This window comes from Danaus plexippus, chromosome 11 (genome assembly GCF_018135715.1).
Source record: "Danaus plexippus chromosome 11, MEX_DaPlex, whole genome shotgun sequence".
Taxonomy (NCBI): domain Eukaryota; kingdom Metazoa; phylum Arthropoda; class Insecta; order Lepidoptera; family Nymphalidae; genus Danaus; species Danaus plexippus.
In genome coordinates this window covers 2,450,421-2,468,105 of record NC_083544.1, presented here as the reverse complement: position 1 = coordinate 2,468,105, position 17,685 = coordinate 2,450,421, and the positions used below count along the sequence as shown (strand labels likewise).

General features: G+C 32.1%; 2 protein-coding genes across 9 annotated transcripts in view; both read left to right on the top strand.

The window, feature by feature from the left end:
* LOC116765836 (calcium uptake protein 1 homolog, mitochondrial-like) overlaps window positions 1-17,685 on the top strand; it is a 183,946-nt gene that overhangs the window by 5,605 nt on the left and 160,656 nt on the right. The window contains exons 7-10 of one of the 2 annotated variants that reach the window (XM_032655455.2): window positions 173-308; window positions 389-494; window positions 2,303-2,520; window positions 2,748-3,647. In XM_032655455.2, the coding sequence (XP_032511346.2) occupies window positions 173-308; window positions 389-494; window positions 2,303-2,520; window positions 2,748-2,902 (615 nt within the window). In that variant the 3' untranslated portion in view covers window positions 2,903-3,647. Of the gene's footprint in view, window positions 1-172; window positions 309-388; window positions 495-2,302; window positions 2,521-2,747; window positions 3,648-17,685 lie in introns of those variants that run through there. The other variant, XM_061522124.1, reaches the window with a different exon arrangement.
* The window catches only part of LOC116765833 (PDZ and LIM domain protein 3), an 18,246-nt gene continuing 4,512 nt past the window's right edge, over window positions 3,952-17,685 (top strand). For 2 of the 7 annotated variants that reach the window (XM_061522128.1, XM_061522125.1), the window contains exons 1-5: window positions 6,632-6,826; window positions 12,463-12,611; window positions 13,084-13,176; window positions 13,729-13,806; window positions 14,493-14,655. In XM_061522128.1, coding sequence (XP_061378112.1) covers window positions 6,713-6,826; window positions 12,463-12,611; window positions 13,084-13,176; window positions 13,729-13,806; window positions 14,493-14,655 — 597 coding nt within the window. In that variant the 5' untranslated portion in view covers window positions 6,632-6,712. Of the gene's footprint in view, window positions 4,000-4,429; window positions 4,545-6,630; window positions 6,827-12,462; window positions 12,612-13,083; window positions 13,177-13,728; window positions 13,807-14,492; window positions 14,656-17,685 lie in introns of those variants that run through there. The other 5 variants (XM_061522127.1, XM_061522126.1, XM_032655444.2 and 2 more) reach the window with 5 other exon arrangements.

Here is a 17,685-nt window from a genome sequence, read left to right as displayed (position 1 = left end):
ATTGACGCCCTTGTGTTATTTTAATAAGAACAGCATAATATTTTTTTGTTTCTATTACACGCCTTCGTAAGATCCTATGCGGGAAATATTTTGTAATTTTCTATCCAACCAACAAACCAATTAAATTATTGTGTATTCGCTAACAATTCACTTGTCTGCGTTTACTTTACAGGGCATAAATTCCGCTCTAACAACATATTTCTTTGGACCTAAACTAAATGAGAAGCTGACCATAGAAAAGTTTTTGGATTTCCAACATCAGCTGCAGAATGAGATTTTGTCACTCGAATTTCAAAGAAAACAACCTGGTATGTATGTCTACTTATAATTTTGACATTAATTGATTCTGTCTTCATAGTTGTCGTTTTTGGTACGTTTGTAATTACAGATGAAAATGGACGAATAACTGAGGCAGATTTTGCTGAACTGCTGTTGGCCTATGCCGGCTACCCTGCTAAGAAGAAGGCTAGAATGCTCAAGAGAGTTAAGAAGATGTAAGCCAATTCTGATAAAATCCAATCAAATTAATTAAACTCTATTCTGATTGATATTATCTCCCTCTACTCGTTTTATATACTTAATCTTCATATAATTTTCAGTAAATTTTCTTAAAACATGTAAAGTTTTTTTGGTAACAAGTATGCGATATAATCTATCACTCGTCTTTTGTTGTTTGAGAGTTGTTTTCTTACTTCATCGTATTCTTCTTGATTCTTCTTTCATTTCTTCTTACTTGAAGTAATGAAAAAGCCAAGTTGCATACAACCTGGAGGCGTTTTGTTTACTTTGTGTGTGTATCAAAATTTCTTCTGAATATTCTTTCCGATTACTTATGACAGAACTTCGAGCTAGCAACTGTAAAAGACGATGTTTAATGCATCGTAGTATAGCTTTTCATGTGTCATCCCGAACAAAATTCTTAAACGTTTCGTATCCCTTCAGCAAATTTATTATCTCATCCAGGTGTTTGCTTAATGTTCTCAATGTTATCTGGGCTTATATTAAAAAAAATTCATGCTTTGATTTTGAACCAAGATTATTGTCACAGAAGATCAACTCGTATGTAGATTTTTATCTAATTATTTATTGATTACCATTTTTATCTAAGCTGATCAATATCCCCTTTGTTCGAGTCGTCACTGGTTGTTATATTACAGAAACGACGAGAGAGAACACGCTGGGACAAATACTGAAATAGTTTTGCTCGTAGTCTTTGCTGGATAGTAGGTCCATCCTCTTTGTAATCTTTAACACGATTTCTTTAATCAAAGTTTTTCAGCACTACCTGTTGCCAGAGAACAAAGAACTATCTTTTATAGAACAGAGAACAAAGAACTATCTTTTATATCTCTTAATATTTATTTATTATGATAACTATAGGATTTCAGGTTAAGAATGGGAGTACAGTTTTCTGCTTCAGATTTTCCCATTAAATAGATTTACTCCCTGATACAACAAAATTAACTTTAAGATCACTCATAAATATTGTGATTTTCTAAAAACATTATCCTAAGGGTCCAGATTCAAAATGTATGAAGGTCTAAATCCGTCGAAAACATCGAATACCTGTATAAAACTTACCATAACCATATTTATCTCGGTAAATACAAAAGTATTAAAGTTTAATATTTTTTTTTTGTTTGTTTTATATCAATACTATTTATTAATAAACGCGAACAGCATCACCAGTCAGGCGTATTCCTTGATAGAGTTTTGGTTGGATTTGTTATTCTTCTGTTTGTTTGATTTGTTATTCTTCCAGATCAGTAAAAGATTCACGTATTATCTTGATCTAGAATACCTCTGATAATCTATGTCTTAATGTAGTGGGAAAAAAATGCTGTGCTTTTCTCTGTCTTCTTCATTTGGTTTACTGTTCATTAATTCTAAGTCGGAAATTGTCTAAACTTCTTAGTGAACGCTGTTATCTTCACAAGTTATCTTCTTCGGTTATCTGTTATCTTCTTCGGCGTGAAGCAGTCTTTATGAGCTGCGTTGCGTCCGATGAGTGAGCGAACCGGCTGCCCTTTCCCTTTTTCCACCCTTTCCTGATATCTCCCTATTCCCACCTTTACCTCCTTGCTCAACAACCAAAGCTGGCAACGCATCCGCAACACCCCTTATGTTGCGCATGTCCATGGGCGATGGTGACTACTTCCCATCAAGTAGACCGTCTGCTCGTTAGCAAACTTTCACATAAAAAAATTAACCTAACCAGCGATAATATAAATTATGGGTTTAATAAAAAAAACTATAATCAAATATCTAGCTACGAAGAATAACCTATGTCATTCTTCATCAGGTTCCGAGATCACGGCGTGGGTATCACGAGGGAGGATTACTTGAAGTTCTTCCATCTCCTTAACAACATCAACGACGTGGACACCGCGCTGACGTTCTATCACATAGCCGGCGCGTCCATCGACCAGCCCACGCTGAGACACGTGGCAAGGACCGTGGCCCACGTGGACCTGGACCCACACGTCATCAACGTGGTCTTCACTATATTCGATGAAAACTGTGAGTACAAAGCACATATTATATGTCCAGGAAAACGTAAACAACTCGCAAATCAATACATTTATTTGTGTAGATAATAGTTTGTATGAAAAATAGAAATTTTACCTTACAAGTATTTAGTGAGACCATAGACTAAAGAAAATTAAAAATGTTCGAATATTACACCACACAACATACAAATATATAAATTTTAGCCTAAAATATTTATCATAATTATCTTTTCTCAGTGGACGGACAGCTCAGCAACAGGGAGTTCGTGGCTGTGATGAAGAACAGGTTACTGCGAGGTTTGGAGAAACCCAAAGACACCGGTTTCGTCAAACTCATGCACTCCCTAATAAAATGCGCTAGAGACACCAAACCAGCTTTACTTGACTTTTAAATATTTAATGTCCGATCTGAGTCGCCATCTTGCCATTATATGTTTTGCTCATTCTATGATCTTCTATTGTCTATGGATATTTTTATCAAATTTATTCTTTTTTTTAATACGCGTAGACTCCAATGAAAGAAGCTTCTATCGTCCAAAGAGTAGAAAATAAACCTTAGTTATCTAAGTTTTGCTTTAACTTTACATTTATATATTTTATTTAACACTAGCCGCGTGGGAGATCCCGCCGTCTAGCCGTGTCGTTTGTTATATTAACCAAATTTTTGTATGTGCTATGAAACATAACTGACCACGTAGGCCTCATAGGCGTAGTCAAAATGAGATATAGGAAACTTTTTCATGTTTTTATTTTGCAGTTCGAAGTCTTGCACGTAATGTAATCCAAAATGTATTTCTCGTCATTATGATATAGTATTATTAAAAGATACGACTGAAAAATTATATTTACTTGCATTAATATAAAATATTAGTCAAATATCGTCATTTATATTTCCAAAGATTTCGCACTTTAATGTTAAGGTATTAAGAATGTCACTTTTAAATTTATTTAAGCTCTAAATGTTTTTTTGCTTATCTAAGGTTTTCTGCTGAGAATTTTGATGATTGAAACCTTTTTTTATATCACAGATAAAACAAAATGTATTGATCTGCATTATTTTGATATTATAGTATATTTTATTGTTGCCTAAATTTTACCTCAGTTTTTGAATTAAAATAAATATATTGTTTAAATGTTCTATTGGGTTTTATTATCTATGCTTTTAGTTAATTAACTTGTAACGACTGTAAATAATTATACAGCCCAGATACAGCTAATGTGAGATATATCTAATGTCATGTTTATTTGAACAAAAAAATATCGACACTTGCGCCGAGTGATTGCCAAAACGCTATCCCAAATAACAGAGCAATGAACCGTAAAAAAAAAATCTGTAATCCAACGGCCCAGAAACAGCGCCTACCGTACATCACTCGCAACGAACGAGCGTCCCGTCGCAAAAATAGACGTAGTTTAATGTTGCCCGGAATAATTCTAAATAATAGCCGACACTGACCGACCGGCGCTGACGCGAACAAGCCGCCCTCTGGTGAGTACTGCACCAATCGAATTACTGATTTATTGGATATACTTCGCTGCCAACCGCCTACACTTAACATTTAGCGACCGCTCATAAACATTCTTAATATGCGATACGTTTGTTTGCATCAGGGTTGAAGATGCTTCCAAAAATTTAACCCTCTTTCTAATCGGTTATCATAAAGATAGCCCGCCCATTCTTCGGCCAGACCTTATGTTTAATATTAAATGCAATGACATGATATCAATGCATGCAGACTTATATGTTCGCGTAGGTTGTTCAATTTTTATCACAGCCAATCACGCCTTGACTGAATTCGTTACGCGTTAATCTATTACAAGAATACGATTCATGTTTAACAAAGATCATGTATTCATTTACCGGACGACGCTCGAAGAACATTTGTTTGGCAGACATTAAACGATTGGTTCTGTTTTAGTTGAATTACAAGTTAATACATAAAAATGGCGTACCAAAGGCCAGCGTTCTGGAGAGTGCCTCATCAGCGCCGGGACCCTGACGATGAACCGAGATACTTTGGACAAAAGACAAGGGTATGTGGTTTTTTATTATAGACAAATAGTTTAGAGGAATGATAATAAAAATCCCTTTACTATAATATAATAACATGGTTGAAAGAGTTATACAAAAAGATAAATCAGTCAAAGAAAAAAATGCCGCAAATATGTTTTTAAATGATTGGTCTCGCAGCATACAACAAGTAGTTATTAACAAGAAAATACTTTATAATATAATTTACACACAAAAAATGTATACGCTAGGAATTCTGTAAAAAAAACTATAGTTGCGAAATAGACTATAATGTCAGTTTAAGTTTTCTTGTCAAAATAAAGAGATGGACCTTGTCAGAAGGCTCTAGACAAAGATTGTAGAATGTTTATGTGTCTTTCCTCACCATAATAATTGTCCCTACTGCCTGCCTTTTATGTCTAGCCTTAGACAGAAATATAACCTTGTGTTTCGTAAAACACTGTAATTCACATGTACAAAAGAAACTTGTATAAAAATATGTCTGTAGGTTTGTATTTTTTCTTTTTGTCTAATTAACATAAAAAATCGAAACAGATTAGTTTGATTTTTTAGAGCGTAATCAAAAAAGTTTGGTATGACACAGGCTACTATTTGTACTAAGAATTCCTTGGTATTTAAAGCAAAATCCCGGGTACAAACTAGTTATAAATAAGTTTATGAGAGACATCACTCACAGAAAAAAATAGGATTTTAAAAATGTAAGTGCAAACGCAAACGTTTCTAGCCGGCTACTTCATAAACTGCTTAAGTAAATGATGTAAACGCTGAAAAATATACACACGTAGAACTATGTCAAATAACCAGGCATATTACAAACTAAAGATATCCTATAAATTCTGAAATGTTCTAAAGGTTTTACAAAAACACAAACTTTCTTCATTATTACATATGATCTTTCATATCAGCTGTTCCCAATATTTTACAGTGTTTTTTTGTAGAACAAATAATTGCCGTTATAATTTCAATAAACAGTGAATAGAATTACAGTTAATTAAGTGCATAATCAGTGCTACGTTTTCGCTATGAAAGCATCAACACAATTTTATTCCATAGTGTTCTAAGAATGCAAAAAAACACAGTTTTTAGCATTGATTTCCTAGCAACTTGCAATTAGTTGTAAGGTTAAATCAATCATTGCCAAAATCATATTAAGAACCATATGCCAAATTGTTACTATTTTAGATTCTGATAGGTGCTTGCAGATGCTAATTATATCATTCCGATAGTTCAAATCATCGATAATAAATAGTCACAAATGTTATTCGATCAATCATCACTTACGGTATCATTGTCCCATTGAAAGTGCAAACGAAAGAAATCGAGTTTTTGTCGGAGTAATGAGCCCTGAAAGTTATTTTTAGCAGCTCTTTATAATATATTTGCATATTTCTGATTTAAGATCTCTCGTTTACAGAAACTTCTTTTTCTTTACCAGTCAATATGGTGAGGAAAGATACATTAAAACACAAATCACTCGGATTTTCACTGTATTTTAAAATAAAAAATGGTGTTTAGGTGTCCCAAAATACCACTTAATATTAATATTTATTTAAAATAACATATTTTCGTTTATAAACAGAACAATTAGTTTTGTGTCCGAAAGTCTCTAAAAGTTTTATTTCAAGTGAATTTGGCTGAAACGAATGTACTGTTTAATCTTTTACTTTTTACGTCAAAGCTATGAATCACTGTTAGATGCGTATTCAATACACTTCTAATTTATAATGTTGAACCCAATTTAGAGAACACCGTCCCAACAATCCATATTTCATATACTAAGTAAAAGTTGTTGCTGCTCAAATAAGGCTTTTCATTATTTTATTATTCAGCTCTGGACATCCTTAAAGGAAGCAAATAATATAGAAAAGCCAGATAAATTTTAAGTCCTTAAGCTCGTTTGGTGTATTATAATCAAATCGAGCTGTCTAAATAGATGTAAGCATTTCTAACGAAGTAAACATTGCTGTGCATTCGGCCATCTGTTCGGACATGGTCAACTTCCGTTGTTCGATTTAGGTCGACTCCGGCAGGGTTACCTATGCAGTGGAGAGGTAGGGAGGGCGGGTGTAGTTTTGCGGTGGTTCTAATTTTGATCGCATAACGTTCCGTATCATCGTCGTGGCAGCAAGTCCGCGCAAGACGCGCGTAGTGCAAATTAACCCTTCCCGCGATGGGTCGAATGCATACGTTCGTGGTGACCCTGCGTCGCGAATCCCGCGACACTAACTGGGGCCTGCGCCTGGTGGGCGGCTCTGATCTTGCTACGCCACTCATTGTTACGAGGGTACGCCTCTGTATTTTATAACAGCCGGTGTAAACAAACCGGGGAACACCTTGTGATGTTTTAACATCGTAAATAAGACATCGTCATATTGAATAGTCAGTAGTCTAGTGCCTCGTATTTTATGCATGTGTCGTTTTTCTATATATTTTTTTAGGTGGCTTATTTCTTGTTAAATTCTATTTTGGTATTTCTGGGAGCGGTCACACAATCGACAGCTGTCGTATCGCAACATTAAGATCCGGGTTGACCCACATAGTCTCACGTCTTTTAACGCCTAAGCTTCCGTTTGTTTAAAGATTAGAGTATGAAGAATTTTTCAGTCTGGTCAGGCTGGTTACACAAAGCTTTTGAATAACCCAGTGTACGTAGTTTCCAGAACATTGCGATGATTAAAATTTATAACAAAGTTTGAATTAGGTTTCCATTTCACAAATAACAAAAAAAAAATTGTATCTGTAACAAAAATAACACACAAAATAAAAAGATAAAAATAAATTTTTATTCGAGATTTTTCATAAATATTTTGCTACTTATAAAATTTATACAAAACTGCAATCGTATTTTTCCACAGTCATCCGATTGTCACGTGAAGCAATAAAATTTAGATTTCGAGATTTTAAGTTTGTTTTATATGAAGCAGCTGTACAGAGCATTCGATACAGCGCAGAATGGCGGTTATATTTAAAAGTAATTTCGTCTCGATTGTCGTATGTCAACTAAGAGTATAATTCGTTCATAAAACAAAACAAGTACATTGTTTTTTAGGTAAATCAATTATTAAATCGTTTTAAACTTTTTTGTCCATCTATTGCGTGTTGTATTGCAGCCGGCGCCAGAGTAGGGGTAAAGTAAAGGTCACTCATTAGAAAAGTCTAGAACATGTAGTTTCGACAATGACAATAGTGATACATAAACTGATAATGATAATTACAGTTGAATAAATTGTTTACTAATATTCTGCAACAATTCCCATTTTGAAACATTATTAAATTAATATTTTAAAGAGGATTTAGATATAAAATAGATTATTTTTTCAAAAATTATTACATAAATGTATGCCATTGAAAAAAGGCTCCTATTTTGTGGTTAATTAAAAATATATTACAATTTTTCTTAAATAATTGATAATTCAAGCATGTTAATTGTAATCTCTTAAGAAATTTATAAAATAATATGTTTTAAGAATAAAAAATTAATTAATAGAAAATAAAATTTTCAATGTTACCATTTCTCTCGTTGAAAGTAATTTACCATAAACAGATATATTTTGCTCTTAATTTACTATATAACAATTTATTATAAGAAAAAAAGGTGTAACTTTCCTCTACTCAGCACAGCAATAAAATATTGAAAATATTATCGAGGATTGCGCCTTTTTCTTAATTTTTTTATAATAACATTTTTGTTGGTGAGTACTATTGCCTATGAACACAAGTAGGCGTTTCACTGGATTTTTTAATCTATTGAGTCTATATTATGTATGAAGGAATATCAGGGACATTGTTAAATAGGGAGAATTAAAACATAGTGGTCCTAGCAACTTCTCAAATAATTGTCAATGGTGTAATCAATACGATATTTAAGACTTTAGCGTGTATTCATTTAAATAAAATTAATGTTTTCGGATTTACTACGACTTTTATAATTTTTTTAAAAACATACTTACGAGATGAAAAATCGCGTAGTACATCCTAAAATATAAGTGTTATTTAGTTGTGTAATCATTATTATTAGTCTTTTTGGCATTTAAATGATGATTTGAATTTAAAAAAGTTAAATTACACCAGACATTCAATTATATGTTAGCATAACAAGCGTCTAAACATATATTAAACATGTCAATGTGAAGAACATTTAATTTAAAACTAATTAAAAAAAATTTGCACTACACTTTAAAAAAAAACTCTTAATAATTGTCATTTAAAATAAGAATAAGTTTAAAATAACGGTTAAAAAGAAAAAAACGGAATTGAAGCGATGAGAACCGTAGTATTTTTCTTAAATTTTTATATCAATACGTCATATAGCTCTTATTATGGATAATATATCCGAACCCTTTCGACAAATTTATCAAATTTGCTTATGATATCATTCATAGAAAATCCTTCAATACGTGCGGTCTTCTGTATCTGTGTAACTGTTACGTAGATTTATTGCTAATGCATTCGCCACAGATCTGACGTTGCCTTGAGCTAGTTTTTTGGTTATCTCAGCAGTTATATTACCGGCACTTCCTCCTATGTGGAACGCTGTGGAAATTATTGATGACTCCATCGATATTAATGTTCGTGCATTGAAAGTATGATGTCTAATGTTTATTGATTTCATTTAAGAAGAAAATATTTTTGATAGACTATTTTTTAGAGTAGATAAGTTAGAGTTTTAATAAATAATGTTAAAGTTTCGGCGAGCCACAAGTGCGAAAGCTGGTACTATAGTTTTTATTATCCTAAATATTTTTCTGCCAGTTCTTCAATCGATACAAATCATTTGCAATTTCAATGATTTGGCACTACTAAGATAGGTCAGGGTAAGTGTGACACGTACATATGATTAGTTGACTCTATATTTGTGTATTCCAGCTGCTGCCAAAGACACATTCTCTTATGATGCACTTTAATTCTTAGTCTAGAGAAAACAATTGTTGCCATATAATATGAACATAGCCGTTATTGCTATTTTATATCGACCTTTTGTTGGTTTTACTAAGATAAGTGTTTTATTTTTCTCTTTTATTATAAATAAGGAGATTTCATTAATGTTATGTTTTTCATTCACAAAGGTCTCCATGCGAAATATTGCAAGAGAAAAATATAAGAATTATTATAAAAGAAAGTCGTTTGTGTTACAAAATTAACTTTGTTTTAACATTACTCGAGCGATGACCTACATAATTAAAAATGAGATTCTTCATAATTACAAAACTTTCTTCCAGAAATTTCTGGAAGGCATTAATAAAGACCAAAAAAAATATTGAATATACCTACATATACCTACGATTAGACTTTGAATATGCATTATATAATTATAACAACTGAACAAGAACCTAATGAAGTTTTAATTGAAACTAAAACTTGACAACTAAGACGTAAACGTAAATTATTTCGATACGTTTTTAGTTCAGGAAGTTGAAACGCTTTTCTTTTATCTCGAAAACGAAACGCAAACATACAAAGACTGCAGACTTTTCGTTTAAAATTAGTTAATGGTCAGTTAATCTCTCTTGTGGTAATTTTTTGTAACTCTTGTATATGCGCTTTTGCTATATGCTCCGGAATCAACGAAAGTCAATTTATTTTTGGGCCAGTGACGCAACTCGTCTCGTGAGAATGAGAGAGTAATTATGATCTCACTTCAAGGCTCTCATCACTCATCAAGCTTACCATATCTAATATCCCTGACGTAAAAACTCTTACATGATTTACGCAATTATATTCATGTCCTCGCCATTGACTTACAAAGGGTGATGGATTTGCGTGATGCGTGATTACAGCTTCAGACTGAGACGGTTGTTTTCAATAAAAGTGCCAGCGACGGTCGTACGACAGCGCAGATGGCCGCATTTAGCCTGGCCTCGTGCCAGACTTGGTGCACAGCACACGTCCCAACCTCCCTGTGCCCACACCCAAGGTCACCCTAACAGGCCACTTCGCAAAAGAAATGCATTTGAAGCAGGCAAAAGACTGCCTAGCAATCCACACATAAATTCACTTAAAAATACTTATTTTTATTAATAAATAGACAACAATCAATATATAAATATGTAATCAATCTTTTTGGACTCATGTTTATCTATCAAATAGTTCCTATTTGAATGTTTACATTATAAGTGGTTGCATTTAATATCATTTGGATTACTTGAATCATTTGCCTTAATTACTTTATTTTTTTATCGTAATTAAACAGCAACCCATTTTTTCAAGTATATTTGAAAATACTGAAATATTAAACATGCTGTAAGAGATGAATGTACCATGTGTAGAATGTCACGGCCATTTCTTTTCTTACCTTGCTAACAGGTGTTTCCAAGATTATATCATTTATGTCATGATCTACGTCATCACTGTTTTTAAAATATTTTGTACCTAAATGCTTAACAACGGTCGACTTTATTCCTTCGAAATTAATTAAATGATGATTATGTTATAATAACAAATAAAAAAAATCCATTTAATGAAACATTTAATTTCTAAATGCTACAAATAATACACAGAAAAGTATAATTTTTTCGAGATTGCAATGTATTTCTAGCCTGCCTTTAAAGATGTGTTATTAAATTATTTTTTCACTAATGAACACACTCTGCGTGATCTCAGGTATTCAAAGACTAATTGGTCTTCTAGGTGGGTATCTTTGCCTCTTTCCCAAAAGGCCTTAAAAACTGTTCAACTTAATTAACACCATTCAAATCACTGATATGAAGCAGATTGAGTTATTGTTCTCTTGCATAGAATCTATGCACCACACTATTTAACAAAACATTTTTGACATCATTTAGCCCACAAAGAAAAAATCTTAAAACTGAATTACAGACTAAACTAAACTAAACTAAAACTGAATTACAGACTAAACTAAACTGAATTAAAAATTGTTTTCCATTTTTTTACTAACCAGTCGCGGAAACCTAATTGATTTATGTTTGCTATACAGAATTGTGAATGTTGTTTAGGTCAAATAAAGCAGTCTGGGATAATCAATACAAAATATAAGTAGTAACTAGAAGCCACACGTAGCTGGTGTGTGTATTAATACAGTTTTATCACGATAAAGAAGCAAATTTTTAGGCTGCAATATACTAGAATTAGCTGGGACAGCGCACATTGATTTTGATTTAATCACAGGACTACCTTAGACATTTAAAGATAATCATATTTAGAATTAAAAAAAAAACTATTCTCTGATATACATATATAGGCGATCCCATCCTTTTCTTATTTGTTTTAATTTTATTTGTTTTATTACTATTGTAATTTTTTTTTAACAATATCAATTAGAAAGTAATATGCTACGTTACTTCTTTGTCTATAAACACATGTGTCCCTCCTGTACAAATTGTACGCACAAACATTTAGTGCATACAATTTCTACACTACATTAAAGCGTATCAGCTCACAAGATGGTTTTCTCTTTCCTATTTTTCGAAATTGCCAACATGCAATTTTTTTTTATTTTTAATACCACGTTGATTTCAAAAAAGTGTACACTTCGATATATGTTAATCAGTCACCTTAATCAACAGTACAATACAGTATTACAATAGTACAGTTTATACCAATGGCGTCACTTGCGTGTTGGTACACTTTAAATAACTGAAAACAACTATAGACCTTGTTCTGCCTCTCATAGTTTTCTGCAAGTTCGTAATTTTTGAAGAAACTGTTACTTCTAATGTAGATTAAGTTGTGCCATCTACGACTGAGAAATATTAAGATGTAAATCTATCCGACGTAATAAATCTTTCGTATGGTAACTTCCTATGTTAGAGGATCATTCATAAATCGAACGATATAATCGTGTCAATGAATAATGATGAATAAAAGAATTTAAGCCCTCTGCGTTTAGTTTTTCAATTCAAATTCGTCAAACGGTACTCACTATTTTTCTATACAGTTTAATGTTATCCTGTGTATGTGTAGGTAACACCTGGCACACCAGCTGGGAAGGAGCTGGTTAGAGGAGATATCATAGCGAAAATTGACGACTACGACGCCAGAGATCTGCGACATGAAGATGCACAGAATCTGTTTAGAAACGCACCAAAACAAATTAAATTAGCTGTACAAAGGTAATTTATGAACACATCAAAGAGAATAATCATCCGCATGAATAATACATTTGATATTTTTTATATAATTTTCTCATAAAACATATAACTGTTATATGCCAATCTGTTTTAATAATCTATGTGTCTGAGAGTAAACACAATCCTTGGACTAATTTCAATTTAATATGTTGCTCTACATTCAGCACAGAAATATCACGAAATTAAATTGGTTCATGTACACGCTTTCAGATCCATTCATATTAATGGATCACTAATTTATCATAGACAAATAAATCTAAGTTATATTTAGAAGATGCGTTAATTTGTTCATTAATTTAGCCCTCAGACACGACGATCACTGCAATGAGAAAATTACTCGAATATCAGATAAACTATCGGAAAATTAAGTTATTGTTTCAAAGCTTTAAATAGTAGGTATTAGTTCTGACATAAAAAACGTCCAATTGTATATAATATGCGAGTTTGCACATAGGACCTGTCCAAGCTCGCAACTATACAGTCTGCCGCACTCGCCCTCAAGTTACTCGAGGGTTTCAACCCCCAACTATTATCGTCAATATTTCGAGTAAGACAGTTACGTCTTGTTAAAGAGCTTACTGTATTATGTAGTTCGTATTTATTTATATTCTTTATTTGGTGTAGCATGGTTGCTCTTAAGGCACGCATTACATACATATCTATGTATAACGTATCTGTTTTATTAGATATATTTTTCTTATGTATGATATTTATAAATATTGATGTTATAATAATTATATATGCAATGTTAAACAAATTCTGATAATTAGCAACTTAACGCTTTATAAGTACATATAAGAGTAGTCATTGGTTTTAAATTTATAAACATCTTATTGATCAGTTTAAGAATTCCATATTATATGAACCTAATCACATATATCCTGTAACAAAGTAGCATTGGCTTATTGTTTCTATTGTTATGACAGGTAGCATGTAGTGTAGAACTATAAAATTCTGTAACTCTGTCTCAAAATCTTTTTAATTGTAATTATTGTTAGTACGTTCTGCTTCTGTTAAATCTTCTTCTTATATGGTGTTAAGATAGTTATGATAAGTAATGATCATCTTTTGGTTCAACAATACTCCACTTGTTCTGTAGGGACGTGAATCGCGACGGACACGGGTCGGCTGCGCTTGCGCCGCGGTCTCCTCTACAAAGCGTTCCACCGCCATTCAGGTACGAATGCACATAGTAACTGGGCTTTAATTAGGAATATTCATTATTTATGTAATACTTTATTTAATTAAATATAATAAATTGATATCCAAATACATTCTAACAATGGATGAAAAAAGAACTAATTCCTAAATTATGATACCGAAAGAAAAATAATAGACACTCGTTTTATTTTTTTTTATATTTACAAGTTTTTCAATAAATCAATTTAAAGAATACTCTTTAACTTATTTGTTTGTAGCTGATTGTAATTAAATTTTCTAGCTAAAGCTAAATTATAACAGTGTTTCTTGTAACCTGTTCTTATTAACTATGTTTACTAAATTAATTAATTATTTATTCAGATAAATCTCTGACATTAAGCTCTGAATGTAATAAAACTACTCGGCCATATTTGTCCTTAAAAAATAACTAGAAATCTCATGTTATATAAATGAAATAAAGTAATCCCGTTACTTAGGTTATAATTTCAAGTTTATTTATAAAATAAGCTCAACTCAGAATCATTAATATTTTGATTAAAAAAAATCCAGAGTTTTTGTTAAAGCGACAATAACAAATACGTTAATGACAAGGTCGGAACGGTTTTTAAATACTCAGTTAACTATCTATATAAGATTATGTATATATAATAGATATAAATAATCTGATCAAAGATGGTTCTTTATAAGTATTATCATTCTCAGAACCCCGAGTCCTCTGCCGGCTACAGCTTGGCGCGGACCGGAGTCTCTTCCACGAACTCCTCAACCCTTCCAGCCTCAGGTCGAAGGAGAATATAGAACCTATATATTGTCACCAGAATCTCGCAATGATGACGGAGTAGTCGACGAATCGATTACAAGCCAGGTTAGCAAATTACACCTTTTATATCTGGACATTTTATAGTAGTTTTCACAACATACTATAAATTGTTCACACAGTACTATAAATTGTTGAGTCGTACGGATAATAAAAATTGTATTTAACAAAGACGAATGTTGGTTAAAGTATGAGAAAAATTGTGGAGATAATATTCTTATCGTTATCGAAACGTAATTAAAAAAATATATCAAAATTACTACACACTATCATATTGAATTATTTTTCATTTCAATCGAACAAATATTTGTTTCAACAATTATTCGTATTTAAATTCAATTCGCTCAGGTAAATAAATTTATGTCAATTGAATAAAAATAATGTTTTATTGTTATAATATGATGTTAAATTATAAGAAATCAGATACATTATGAGGAAAATTTACTTTCATCAAAGATGCAATTACGTTTTATGAGTGTCGAGTAAAATAACAAAAAAATTAAACAAGTGCGAGTCGGACTCGCCCATGAAGGGTTCCGTAGCAGCAAGTAGATGACATAATATAAAAGTTATTGTAGTGCGTTGTAACTTTGATTGATGTTTTATAAAAAAAATTAACTTGGTTTTACATAATTTTTGTATGAACGGCAAAGTTGTATATGCGTTTTTTGAAAATGTATTATTTCTTAAGAACTCATAATGATATCTCGTTCAAACCAATTTTCGTTGAAAGTTTCCATTGAAATTTACAGCATATATTTTTTTTAGTTTTCTCACTCTCTTATTTTAAAAGTTAGAGGGGGGGGGGGCACTTATTTTTCCACTTTGGAAGGGTTTATCTTTCAAACAATTGATTTTGACGAAAAATGGTTTTCTTAATGTCTTTTCTAAAGCCCTATCCATAGACACCCATCACGTGTACCTGAAATATTATTTTTTTGAATCAGTTCCATGTATGGAGTGGTTCACTTTAATTTTATTAATTTTTATTCAAAATTCGAATAGCGGTTACCAGAATACATCAACCGACAAATTTTCCACTATGTAGGCCCGACAGTGGCTGTGACATACGGACGGACGGACAGACAGACATGACGAATCTATAAGAGTTCCGTTTTTTTATCTATAAGACTAAGACTAATCTATAAGACTAACTATTTTTATCGCAAATGGGATTTTGAAATGAAACATCAATTTAAAAATAAAAACAGAAATACCGTCTTTAAGATAATTCTCTTTAAAAAAATGTAAAAATATCGCATTATGAACTATTTTCTTTATAAATGAAGAAAAGGACACTTAATAAAAATTAATAAAACTAACCTAATAAGACTATAGTCTAGACTCTAGGCGATTGGATATTAATTTTTATGGCTACCAAAAGGAATAATAGTTTTATAAATAACTCACGAAATGAAAACAACAGATAATAATTGTTCTAAAGGTTACTTTAACCCATAATGTTACTACTGAAAATAGTTGAGTTATAGGTATAATCAGTGATTTAGCAGAAGATCACGACTTGTAGAATGTATACTTGCAAGTATTTATTAACATGCTAAAATACATATTTACTCCAATTTATATAATAAAATAAATCTAAGATTAATAAAAAGTAAATTTTTTCCGACTTTTATAATATTCGTTCTACTTCTCGCCTTGCCAAATGCCAACTTTATATTTGTGTCATTGACCTCTAAATTCTTGTCTGAAAACTGACGCCATCTTGTCACTATCGAGGTCTCAAGTCGTGGTTTTAAGAATTTAATCTGTCAATGTCAAGATATAACAGCTGTTAAATTAATTATATTATCTTTTTTTTTTTTATTGACAAAAGCTTTTACGCAATAAGGACGGTTTTAACACTAAATTAGTTCTAGTCGTCCGACATCTACTTCCCAGTAAAATAGGTTAACTGAACTACTTTTAAACTAACTTGAGCATTTATAGTCTGGCTTCCCGCCAGATATTTTTTTTCTATTATTATTAATAATTAGTTACGACGTATTTCCTCTATCATATAACGAATTAGCGAATCAACCTATTATGTTTGTCAAATCATAAGAACCTATTACACGCCAAGCTCTAGAATATTCTGATTATAGCCTTGGTCTGAATCATGTGTAGCTGAAATAGAATCGTGACGAATTTTCTATTTAATAGACACTTGAACAATTTTATTGGTAATTTGAAGTAAAAGAAGTCTCGTATCACTTAAGGATTCTTATCATTAATATACGCAATTATATAAACATTTATTGATAAAATGAATAGACGCCCACTCCGAGATAGCTTTTATTAGAGGGTTTGATATAAATAATAATAAATATTCGGAACGCAAGGCTCTAGGCGTAGGTTAGCGCCCACGTTCCCGCCAAGTTACCCGTCATATTTCCAAAATAGAATGCATTGAATTGCCGTTTACTCTGGGGGAGCTTTTGGAGTCGCAGTCCGCGATCGCTCGTTCGACGACACGTCCGCGCTAACAAGCGACACTATGGCGGTCAACCCCAACTTCTTCCCCAACGGATACCAGGATCCCATGCATCCAGAAGAGGAGGTTGTCACCAACTGGGTGCGTCGCTAATATCAAATCATACATATTCAGCCGTGATCAAAAAAGTATTTATGTCGTGTTCATCTAACCCATATCAGATAAATTACGTAAATATATTATGATCGAATAACAACATAATAACAAATTTATATTCATTAATGACTTTTTATAGTATTGGCGGATTTTCTATATAGTGATATTATTACGACATATAAATGCAACATAGTGAATAATTAATTATTAATTTCTCTTACGAATTTATATGGACTGAGAATCCCAGCACTTTATTTTTATTTTCTTTAGGGTTCATTTCGTATTGCCATATAAAACGGGAGTATCCAATGTCTTCATAGAAACTGTTATTTTAGCAGCCAAGGGCAAAAGCCAAGCCAAAGTTCACGTGTCGAAAGGAAAAACAAACGGAGAAAATGTCTAAACTAGATAAGTACGTGACAGTGTTTAGAATATTGCTAGACATGAAAATAAATTGCTAGACATGAAAATAAATTAGATATTTAAAC